The sequence below is a fragment of the Macaca nemestrina genome, chromosome 17 (genome assembly GCF_043159975.1).
Source record: "Macaca nemestrina isolate mMacNem1 chromosome 17, mMacNem.hap1, whole genome shotgun sequence".
Classification (NCBI taxonomy): domain Eukaryota; kingdom Metazoa; phylum Chordata; class Mammalia; order Primates; family Cercopithecidae; genus Macaca; species Macaca nemestrina.
In genome coordinates, this window is record NC_092141.1 from 57,245,485 (window position 1) to 57,257,177 (window position 11,693).

The window sequence follows — 11,693 nt, forward strand, 5'->3', positions numbered from 1 at the left end:
TAAAATCATTTTTATTTGGAGTTAAAAACCCTCTTGGATGATCCACATCGCTGCTCACTGCCTCCATTTATCCAGACACTGAGATCTATGGATCTAAGAAATAAATGCACATGGCTGATTGAAAGTATGGAATTAAGCAACTAATCCTCTGACCTAGACTCCCATCAGAGCGCCCTGTTCTGAAACCAGGCTGGGTTGGGTGGGCATCTGAAAGTTGCCTCCCTGTACCCTTCTGCCTGGATCCTTCACCCTCATCTGTCTCTGCCCTGAGAATGCCACAGTGTTGGAATCACGGTGTGGTTCATGCTGTTCCCCCTCCTCACTCAACCCCTTCTCCAATGTTTTAAATCCTTATTATAGAGCCAACATTATGCTAGACCATTTATAAATACATTCTCACAATCTTCCCAACAACTCTGTGAAGTAGCTGTCATCCCCGTTTTTACAGATAGAGAATGAAGCCACCTAATAATTTAGCCACCTTCTTTTGGTTCTGTGGTAAGGACATGGTACTACTGATCTTTCCCCCATAGAATAATAGCTGTATGGGAGAAATATTGGAGAAGTCAGAAGATGCAGTGGCTTAAATTTTCCCTGTATAATAGTTTGTATTCTGGTGATAATCCATCTTAGTTGTTAGGACTAGTATATCTCTGTTTGAGGAAATGCTTCAATGTTTTAACTAGCTACAAGATTAAAAACACAACCAAAGCAATAGGATTAAAACAATGCACTCTCTACTAGTAAGGCTTGCCTTAGCACTTGAGAAAACAGCCAGATCAGCTTGCTTCTTGCTCTGAATTAATTTAAGCCTTAATATACACATACCTTTATTATAACGCTTATCATATTTTGTTAGAACTATTTGTTAGCTCGCCTATCTTCCCACCATACTGAGTGTCCTGAAGAGTGGGAACATTTTGATTTATCTTTCTATCCCTGGTTTATTAGATACAGTCCATTAATTTTTTAGATGAATGCACAAATTAATGATTATGGGTTAAATAGAATATATGCAATTCCTTAGAGGTTCCCAAGTGACAGCCCTAGTTCTCAATGGGAGAAATTACCTTTAACAATGGGCAGCCCTAGTTAAGGACCCTCCATGTGCTATGAGTCGGAGGCCCTGCAATGGAGGAAGAATTCATCAGCAAAGGGGTTAACTTTAAGGCCAATTCCATCTATGAAATAAATCTGAAATCAGAAAGGGACCAAAAGCCTGCAGCAGTGGATATTTTAAACTTGCTCATTAATAATGGCTCAAAGTGGAGATTTATTACTGTTGAGAAGAGAGGAAGAGACAGTAAATCAGGATTGGTGAGGAAAAGAGCAAGGGAAAGATATGAGTTCTTATTTAAAATGTATTCATATGCTTTATAACCCCAAAGTAGAGATTGCTATATCGAAGTGGAAGGCTTTATTTGTAGGACTGAATTCACTATAGATATGTTTTATGCCAGTGTTCATTTTCCCAACTTTCATTTGCTTTTCCTTGACTGAAAAGTAGGGGACTTAGTTTATAGCTTGAAAACGAGAAAAGATTGCTTTAGCTGAGTGTCTTCATGAAAATATTCCTTGCTTCAAAGAATGGTTTGTAAAGCACTAGTTGGATCCTAGGAAAACACTATTTTATTGGCACATATTTTGAAGAGAATAATTTTTAAAACATTCAATTAGTTCTGCCTTTGAGATACAATTTAAACACACCCAAAGCAATAGGATTAAATTCATGTAAAAACCTATGTCCCCAGCTGTTGCTTGGGAACAAATTCTTTTCCCATTCAAACTACTCCAAGGATAGTCAAGCTTGCTGTTGGCTGTGTTCCACCTGAGGCAGATACCTGCCTTTAATTCAAAAATCAGACCATGGTACTTCCCTGCTAAACTCTCAGTGGCTTTCTATTAATTTGGAGTAAAATGCAAACCCCTTAGTGTGGCCTGCAGAGCCCTGAACCATCTGTTCCTGGTCTACCCAGCCAGCACCATCTCATTTCGCTCTTCTCCTCATCTGGTTCATCAGGCTTAAGTCAACTGACTTCCTCTCAGTTCCTGAACACATCCAGCTCTTCTCTGCCAAGACTGCTCTCTTTTGCTCTGCCTTGGACATCCTTTCTCCTGCCTCTGTATAAAAGCAACTTTTCCAGTCCTTCCAGAGTCTACCAGCTGACCTTTCTAGAGAGACCTCCCTTGACCATGCTACCTAGGTTTTCTCTCCCATACATGCTTTAAGCTATGATCCATTACCATCTTGTCTCCCACAACATGCTTACCAAAAACTTTACACAGATAGACATATAGAAACTTGTTTGTCTCCCATATTTCCCACTAGCCTGCAAGATTCATGAGAATAGGAACCATATCTCTCATTCATAATTGACTTCCCAGAACTGATGGCAGTGCCTGACACATAGTAGGTCCTCAGTAAAGATTTGTTGGAACAACTTTCAGTGCCAATCCTAATGCCTGGCACATCAGAGGCTGTCAGTAAATGCTTTTGAATTGAATTTATCTTGTTGCCATAGGACTTAGCAAATTCACATAAGCTGTATAAATTAATTCCAAGTGCCTAACATCCTGCCCACAACAGCAAATTCTGCTGGCTCAGGACAAATGAATAAGGAAGATGCTTAAAAGCTCAATCTAACTTTGTAACACCTTCTCTAGGACAAAGATGTCATCAAGGCCAATTTTAACTCCCTTATCGGACTTGATTCCTCTGGTTCCTTGCTCTTCTGACCTATTTGTTTTTGGTGAAAACTTTGTTGTTTTAATCTGGACATTGCCAAGGTGTGTTATTAAACAGCTGGAGCTTTTTTATTTCATGGGTCTGAACAAGCAGCTGAGAAGTTTTGCTTTGGGTTTGCCAAGACGCATGATTTAAGCAGTTGAAATCACAGAGTCACTGAGCATCTTTCATAACTCACTGGACCCAGAGCCAAGAGAACGTTTGGGATTTGTAATTTATGATAAGAATGGCAGTAGTGCCATTGGGAAATATTTTGGCAAGATAACACATCGCTGTGATGCAGCAGTTAAGTTCCATGGTTTAGGCTGTGTGAAAATTAATTTGCAAAAATATTCAGGTCTGTTTTGTGTTCTAGTTTATATGTAAATTAGAAGATTGTACAACAAGGATGCCAGGGATGATGGAATTCAAACATCATCAGACTGGTTGTCCATTAATTAGAGTGATTCTTTATTTTGCTTTATTTACATTTTCTGTCAACAATAAGTTGTATTGATCAAGTAAACAAAAGACACAGCATTAGCTAATAAGCCATGATAATGGACACTTTAAAAATAAAAGTTTAAAAATCTGATTTGGGAGGATAGCCATGGAAACTAAGAGAAAGAATTCAACAATATTTCTCTTAGCTTGGAAATAGAAGCAGTGCCTGCCACAGCATTATATAAGCCACTTTTACTCCTAAAGGTCACTTTTATTCCTAAAGGTGACAACATTATATAAGCCACTTTTACTCCTGAAGGATAACACTATGAAGGGTAGTTAAGTATCAGAACCTTGGGTATAAGTGAGAGTTCTGTGCACACCCACAGGGCGAGTTTCTCACTCTAAATACTGAAGCCTTCATTCATACACCCATTCTTGCTCTGCATGTAAAGTGAGCCATCTGACTCCTATGCCCCAATAGGCACGGGCACTTCATGCCCTCCTGTTTTCACAGCCTTCATTCTAAACCATTTCCCGAGAATCTAGATTACGCCACATTTGCAGACCTAGTCTGGTCCATTTGGCGCTTGAGTTCCCTGGACTAGCTTCAATACCTTAATTACTGTCCCAACACTTAACACTGCTTCTAACAGCAAAGACTTCTCATTTTTATCTGCACTAAAACCTTACTCGGTGCAGCTGACCCCAGAAACTATCCCTGGAGCAGCTCTTTGTGTGCAATCATCCCCATCAGGTCTCCTCAGAGGCCTGCAGATGGGACCCAAACACATGCCTGAATTGAAGTATTTTCACACCCAGGCCATTCTGTGTATATTACCCCATGGTTGTATGGCTACTTTAAAATCCTAAGTGTATTCAGAATAGTTGACTTTCAAAGCAGTTTGACTCCAACCTTTGCACTTGAAATTTATTTTAACTGGAAAATTGGCACTAACGTTACTCTTGATTTACCAAAAGAGAAATGATGGCAAAAGTCTTACAGGGGTCTTGGCAACAATTAACTGAAATTTCCTGCAATGATCTGCTCATGTATAGAGCCTGCTGGAAAATAAGGGGTTTAGAGCAGCAGAGGCTCAGTAGCACTGGAAATCTTGAGTTCTGTTCTTTACTCTCTCCTTCCTCGCCTTTACCTGGCTGTGTGACCTAGAGTGGAGGACTTTACTCCTTACCTGTATGGCCTTAAATCCATGTAATGAATTTAAGTCAGACAAACTCTAAGGTGGCTTCTGTTTCTGAAAAGCTATTAATTCATAGCTGATTTAAAATCAGCAATCCAGGGGTAAATAAACTTAGATACCCGTTCAGGACTGGATCCAATGAGAGACACAGCTGGGCAGGGGAGAGTGTTTCTCCGTTGTTCCTCGATTGGCTGAGCAGGTGATTAGCATCAGAGACACAGGCTTTGATCGTGAAGTGGGGATATAAAACCCTGAAACTGTTTGTCATAAAGAATTCCATGCCCAATAAAAGGGAAGGCAGATGTTCGTATAAAGTTTTTGCTGTTTGTGTTTTTGTGGGGGTACTTTTTGGGCATGACGTTTATTAGTGAAGTACAGCAGCAGCTGCCCACCCATGTTGCCACATAATAGCAGTCTTACAATCCATTTATGGGCTTGGAATTATTTTTGTTAATGCTTTTCATGGGAGTAGATGAAATGGAATGTGCACCAGCTGTAACTACTTTAATTATGCAGCTGCCTTCTAGGGAGAGCCCCGCAAGCATCATAGATGTCTTCATTGTCAAAGAGGTTATTGTCTCACAGAGTTTTAAAGGTAAAGAGGTGCTGTATTACTTTTCTATTAGTGCTATAACAAATTATCACAACTGCACAGCATAAAACAGCAGACATTTATCTTCTGTTTCTGGAGGTCAAAAGTATATGTATATGTATGTATATATAGGCATATATATATTCTCAAGGGGTTAAACATCATGGTATCAGCAGGCCTGTATTCTTTACAGCAGGAGGCTCTAGGTGGAGAATCCATTGTCTTGCCTTTTTCAGCTTCTAGAGGCCACCTGCATTCCTTGGTTCATGTCCCCTTCCTGTATCTTCAAAGTCAGCAGAGTATTATCTTCTCTCCTGGCAGGTCTCTGTTTCCATCCATATATCTTTACTCTATATCTCTGACCCTCCTACCTTTCTCTTATAAGGACTTTTGTGATTACATTGGGCCCACCCAGATAATCATAGATAATCTCTCCATCCCAAGACCCTTAATTACATCTGCAAAATACCCTTTACCATCTAAGCTAGTATATTCACAGGTTCTGAGTATTAAGATGTAAACATCATTGGTGGGGAGCTGTTATTCGGCCTACCACAGGAAACATGAAGAATGAGTCAGGTCCAAGGGACACATGACTTACCAAGGGCCACTCAGTTCACTTGTGGACGTGCCATGACTGTATCCCTGGCATGCTCACATTTGCCACTTGTGTGTGGGTTACTGAGAAAGACTGCTAGGAAGATGCCCTAATGAAGGTTTTATTTTCATAATTTGAGATGATTGAGGGATAAATAAACACAAGATCAAGTCAGTGTTTTTTTTAAAAGAGTAGTTTAGAAAAGACAAGTTTATATTTATAATATAAGTGCATTCATAATGCAAGAACTTTCTTAAATATTGTAGTCTTTCTAGTATATGGTACCTTCTAAAGGTGGAATAACTTGTAATGATAACATATTTTAAGCAATGATAAGAAATGACAGTGCTGAGGAAGCACATGCACATGTGTCAATATTTCTCCTCTTCCTCCTCCTTCTCTTTCTCCCTCTGTAACTCAGGCCATTGCTACCATTTTGAAAGTCATTAATGACTGAAAAGCCAATTCAAACTCCTTAAACTAAAGGAAATGGTCTACCAGAGGCTTGTGGGCATGGATGAAACCAAATTAGATATTTGTCATATTTTAAAATGAGACCCATCTTATTTTGATGTTGAAGTGTTTGTCTAGGCCAAGGAACTTATTTTTAGTTCTCCTCCCATGTCTGTTACAGTTGCCTATAACAAATAAGAGAGTCACAGAATCTGAGTATCTTTGGCAAGTGTCTGCCAAACTCCTCTTTTGCCTTAGTTTTCTCCATCTATGCTATAGGCAAGAATGATGGCTACTGTAAGTTAAAGGCTTTATTCAATTTGAGTTTAATTAAACTTGAGTTTCTGAGAGGACAGATTCATTTAAGAAAGCTAATGTGATTGTTAGGCTCATCTTCTCCAGCAGTCACTCCCTGCCTCCCCTCTACCATGGCAGGGTTGGCTTCCCCTCATCCAGAGTCTCGTAACATACTCAACCTTACACTAGTGAACCTCCCCAGTGTGTTCGTTATTCTTGTGCTTACCTGCCTTCCTCGAGATTCAGCCTAACCCAGGGTGTGATGCAAAATAGGAATTCACTGCGTGTACTATGGGTGAATGAATGAATGGTCATATAATCTCAGGGGAATTTGAAGGACACATGGATCCAGAGACTCAATGGAAGTACTGAGAGGGGCAGGGAAAGGCTGAAAGTATAGTTTTGATCTTCACTGATATAAAATTAGTAGGCTGGCTTCCCACCCTTGCCCTGAAAACTTTCTTAAATAGAAATAGAACTGGAAACTGCTACAGAAATTTATTCTAATAGATGTTTTAATGTGACACTGAAAATGAGTGGATGGTTTCCTTTGGGTATTTGTGCTTAGCTCTCGATGTCATTTTTCTAGCTATCAAATGAACACCAATTTTTTATCTACGGGTACATTAGGTTGATGACACAGTGTTGAACTAAACAAAGATGAAGTCAAGTTGCTAAGCTCTTGTCTGACACTGATTAGAGAGCTCATATAAGAAGTCACTCCCTCAGTTTAGTCTTGACAGTCCAAAGAAAAACTGTGTATACTGAATGACGCTTTCCTTGAAAAACTTCTAAATAGGATAAGGTTGATTTTCACATCATTCTTGCCAGATAGGAAAAGCAGAGCATCAACTCAAGGGAATTGCTGAATATTTGTACTACCTCAGGCATATCGCAAAGATGATATGACCTGAACAACGATGTTAGCATTAAAGTGGTAATGATGGCTGCACTCAACACAGAAACTACAGGATGAGTAGGCCTCAAACAAGAAAATCTGATGACAAGAGATCATGAAGGTAGGACTTAGAGAAGTGGACCAAGATTCAGGCCAGGAAAATACCGTAGCAACCCCCAAGTATCTCCATGGGTGGGAAGATTTGGTGGTTCTTTTCCATTTTACCACTTTTGTACATAGCTCTGTTTGTTTATGTTGTTTCCCCAACCTGCTACTCAGCCTAATTCTACAATTTCTTTTTGTTTCTAGTTCCTTCTTTCTGGGGATTGGTGAACTCAGCTTGGAATCTTTGCTCTGTGGGGAAACGGCAGTCGCCAGTCAACATAGAGACCAGTCACATGATCTTCGACCCCTTTCTGACACCCCTTCGCATCAACACGGGGGGCAGGAAGGTAAGCCACCATATTGCTTCCCATGGTTAACCTGAAGATGGGGCCATCTTGATTCTGAAGGCTGAGCCTCAAGGCTTCAGTCTCTGTGATGAGTTTGTCCTCCCACCTAGGAATACCACAGACTTCAGACCTGCCGCCATTAGAAAAATGTCTACATTGTGCTTTTTCACCCTAGTCACACTTTTGTGCTTCTAATTACCCTGTACCTCCTGGAGGTTGCCTGAAGTCTTATCAGACAACCTTGGTACCCCCATAAAGGACAGAAAGATAGTGGCCACCCCTGCCTATCATGCTGGGAAAATCTTTCCTCTAAGAAACTGCTTTACTAGGCCTTCTTTTAACCTCAGTGAAGTGGGAAAACCAATTAACAAAAATAAAATCAGACGTTTATCATCTTGGGAGGAAAAAAACAAAAATCACCTTAGATGATTTATATAAAAATCAATAATCTTCCTAGGGGCATCTTGCTTGCTAAGAATCCTAGCTCCTGCACAGAAATGCTGAGCTGGGCTTTGTGATTCTCACACCTGAATCCCTCCCTCGCTCTCCTCCCCCCATAACGAGCTCCTCCTTAATTTGTGGAAGAGCACAGTTAGTTGCCCATTGGGTCTTCTCATCACTGGAATCTTAGCATTTCTCTTGCTGGTTCATGTCTACTTGGCTCTCTTTTACTGTTGAGTACGTGTTAAGGGTAGAAAAGAAATGCAGATGCAGAAAGTTGTGTTCAAAGGTAATTTAGCTGTTAAGAGAAATGGAAAATAATTTGTGTGCAAAAAATTGAGGTTAAAATTATTGACAGCTTTTGTTAATACCAGCAGCTGATACTTTAGGGTTTGGACTCATTGGGCTCTGTTCTGTCTTCCTTTGCACAGTCTGTTCAGTATAAATTCCATGAAGTTTGTACGTTAATTTTTCCCCTTCTGATATATTGAAATATATTTTCTTGTACCATGTAACTGTCACAGACACACACACCCCTAATGACTCATCCAAAAGCTGTAAGTGACTTTGACTCAGGTCACAAGTCAGGTTTTAAAAGACATTGCATGTGGCCCACACCATTTAGTTATGCAGTATTTGTGTACTGTTTTAAATATGAATTGAGAAGCACTTTTGTGGAAAGGTCATATATAGGTCATTTGGTTTATTGCTCCTATTCCATATAAAACTATGTTATCCTAATTATTGTTCCATTTACAGTTTTATTTTTATAAATCCTGCAAGGAACTTGTCATGGCTTCTAAGTATATTTCTCTTTTAAAAGGTGAATTATTTATTTAAAGTCATGAACACGTGTGAGTTCACTGGTCAGTATTTAAGAAGGGAACATTGCAGTTATGAATAAATATTCAGTCATCCTTCCTTTCTTGGAGAGGGTGATGTAGGAGATAATTGCATTCTAGGCAATAGAAAAAGCAGGGAGGAAAAAGCCTGAGACTCAGAATGGGGTTTGGTGCCTGAGTTCCAGAATTCACCTGAAAGGTAGCCAGCAAGGCTGAACACAGATAGCGAAGAGGGGCTTGCAAGATGGTAGGCTGGAGAGGACAGTAGAAGGCAGGTCCCGAGGCAGTGTTCAGGAGCTGAATCCTTTGCCTGAGAGTTATGGCAAGCATTTGAAGGGTTTTTAGATAAAGTATAGATTGGAATTGAGATGGAAAATGTGTCAAACTAACACAAACAATGGATATATAATTTTTACTTTCCATCAGAATGTCTTAAAGGAAAAATGTTGATGTGAAAGAAACAAAAAAAAAAAAGTCAACACAGCTTCTCCCTAAAATGTATTGGGAAAGAAGAGATTGGGAGATAGTCTAGTGGTAAAAATCACTCACATGTTATGATTTGGGGTTTTTTTTAAACAGATGATTTTGTATCTTTCCAATTCAGTAAAGTATACCTGATCCAAACCAATTTTCAAATGCATTGGAGTTTGGAATCTTAGCAACATTTACTTTTCACGATGTAAATATTTATATCTGGCACAATTTTTGTTGTCAGTGGTTTGAAGAGCTGAGAACTGTCTGACGGTTCCTTTTGCATTTGTGAAAGGTAGAAAATAAAATATAGTTGGTCGTGATAAACTAATTGGTAATGAAATGCCTTAATTTGATAGAAAATAAGTAAATCATGTTTGCATCACGTTTTTGAAGGTGATGTTTAATGAGTTGGAAACTTGTTTTGAAAGTGAGAATTCAAATCGCTGTTCTGAATTTTGTTTTCCCTTAAAGAAATACCCAACTTAATCGATCTGAAAATCACCCTGTAAGACTGGGAAGTTTTGTAGAATTTGGGCAAGATGTCACATTTCAAAGTCTGAGCCCAGCTGGGTGTCAGTAGGTGAAATGCAGCCCAGTAACTATGTGTTTTGTGTTGCATTTTTATCCACAAGCATTATTCTTTCTGGTGTTCAAGTGTATCTTATGCACAAAACTGTGATGCAGCTCTCTGGAAGCCCCTGACTTGTGTTACTATGTTTATTTTAATGTATTTGACCTGACATTGGGCTCAAATGAAGGAAAAAGGGCTTTTCTTACCATAGTTTAAGGCTAAAATTCAACCTCAGTACAAGAATAACAAGGAATAATACTTATTCCTTATTCTGCAGTAACTTTCTCATTCTATACACTGTGTCTTGAATGTAATAGAAAATATTCATTTTTACTTAAAAATGAGACTTATTTCACCTTTTAGCCTCATGTGACAGGTTGCAGTCAAAATGTAGTTCAAACTGTGTTTCATGCAAAAAGTTATTTAAAATATTGTATATAATTACCTTCAGTCTATGTACATAAGACTAATGTATATGAAGCATACATGAATTTTTTTGTTTCGACTTGGGTTCCATCCCCAATAAATCTCATTATATATATATGAAAATAGCCAAAATTAATAAAATTTGAAACACTTATGATCCCAAACACTTTGCATAATGGATATTAAATTTGTAATTGTATTTTTACAAATGGCACGCCCTTAAGGCTGGGTTGTATGTAAATATAAGACACCTACCTTGGAACCAATCCCCAGCCTTTAACGCCATTAAATTTAATGCCCAATTGCTACATTGTTTGGAGCTAATTAATCCATTGTAGTTAAAGCTACTAAATTAACTCAAGAATCAAAAAGGAGGATGGGGAGGTAATTCTTTGTAGTTTCAGGTTGTTTAAAGTCTCCGTATATGAAGAAGTTTGATTATGATATAAATGATGTTTTACACTGTGTTAAGCCTCACTGACTGTTTTAAAGATCGAGACCCTTGTTAGCCACTGAACTTGTAAAATTTCACAAAAGTTTCACCTTTCATGTCTTTTTGCTCAGACCAAAGTGAGTGTAAGCAGTGTGTTTGTGTTTTAATTTTAGTGTACTAGTCACATAAGTGAGAATCTTGGTAATTTGAAAATGAAATACAGGATGGGAAGGTTACCACAGAGTAAAATACGGATAACTTCAGTGAATTATTTTGGAATATAGATATTTGCTTTGAGCATTTGATATAGGTGGGAATTGAAAGGTTGTGAGTTTAGCTTTCAGGAAGGAAATATGGCACATAGAAACCTATCTGCTGATCTAAAATACCTAAAAGGAGAAAAAACATATTAAAACTGAGACTAAAATCCACTTGCCGATTCTACCATTTTAACCAAAAATTAGTCCTGCCAACTTTTCTCATCTGTTAACTCATTTAATAGAATAGACACCTCAGTAGTTAATGACATGACAGTTCCTTAAATATAAAAGGTAGGATCTATCATATGTTAAGTATAAAAGGTAAGATCTAAACATACTTATCATATGTTAAATATAAAAGGTAGGATCATATGTTAAGTATAAAAGGTAGGATCTGAGTATAAAAGGTAGTTAATGACGGGCAAGGTGGCGGGCGCCTGTAGTCCCAGCTACTCGGGAGGCTGAGGCCGGAGAATGGCGTGAACCCGGGAGGCGGAGCTTGCAGTGAGCTGAGATCCGGCCACTGCACTCCAGCCTGGGCTACAGAGCGAGACTCCGTCTCAAAAAAAAAAAAAAAAAAAAAAG

At 38.8% G+C, this 11,693-nt stretch overlaps 1 protein-coding gene and 1 long non-coding RNA gene across 2 annotated transcripts in view; both read left to right on the forward strand.

Moving 5' to 3' along the window:
* LOC105472409 (carbonic anhydrase 10) overlaps positions 1 to 11,693 on the forward strand; it is a 544,782-nt gene that overhangs the window by 237,756 nt on the left and 295,333 nt on the right. Inside the window, exon 3 of the mRNA XM_071082941.1 lies at positions 7,519 to 7,661. Within this exon, the coding sequence (XP_070939042.1) occupies positions 7,519 to 7,661 (143 nt within the window). The remainder of the gene's footprint in view (positions 1 to 7,518; positions 7,662 to 11,693) is intronic.
* LOC139359613 (uncharacterized) overlaps positions 7,669 to 11,693 on the forward strand; it is a 61,473-nt gene continuing 57,448 nt past the window's right edge. The window contains exon 1 of the long non-coding RNA XR_011615755.1: positions 7,669 to 11,515. This is a non-coding gene — a long non-coding RNA (uncharacterized lncRNA). The remainder of the gene's footprint in view (positions 11,516 to 11,693) is intronic.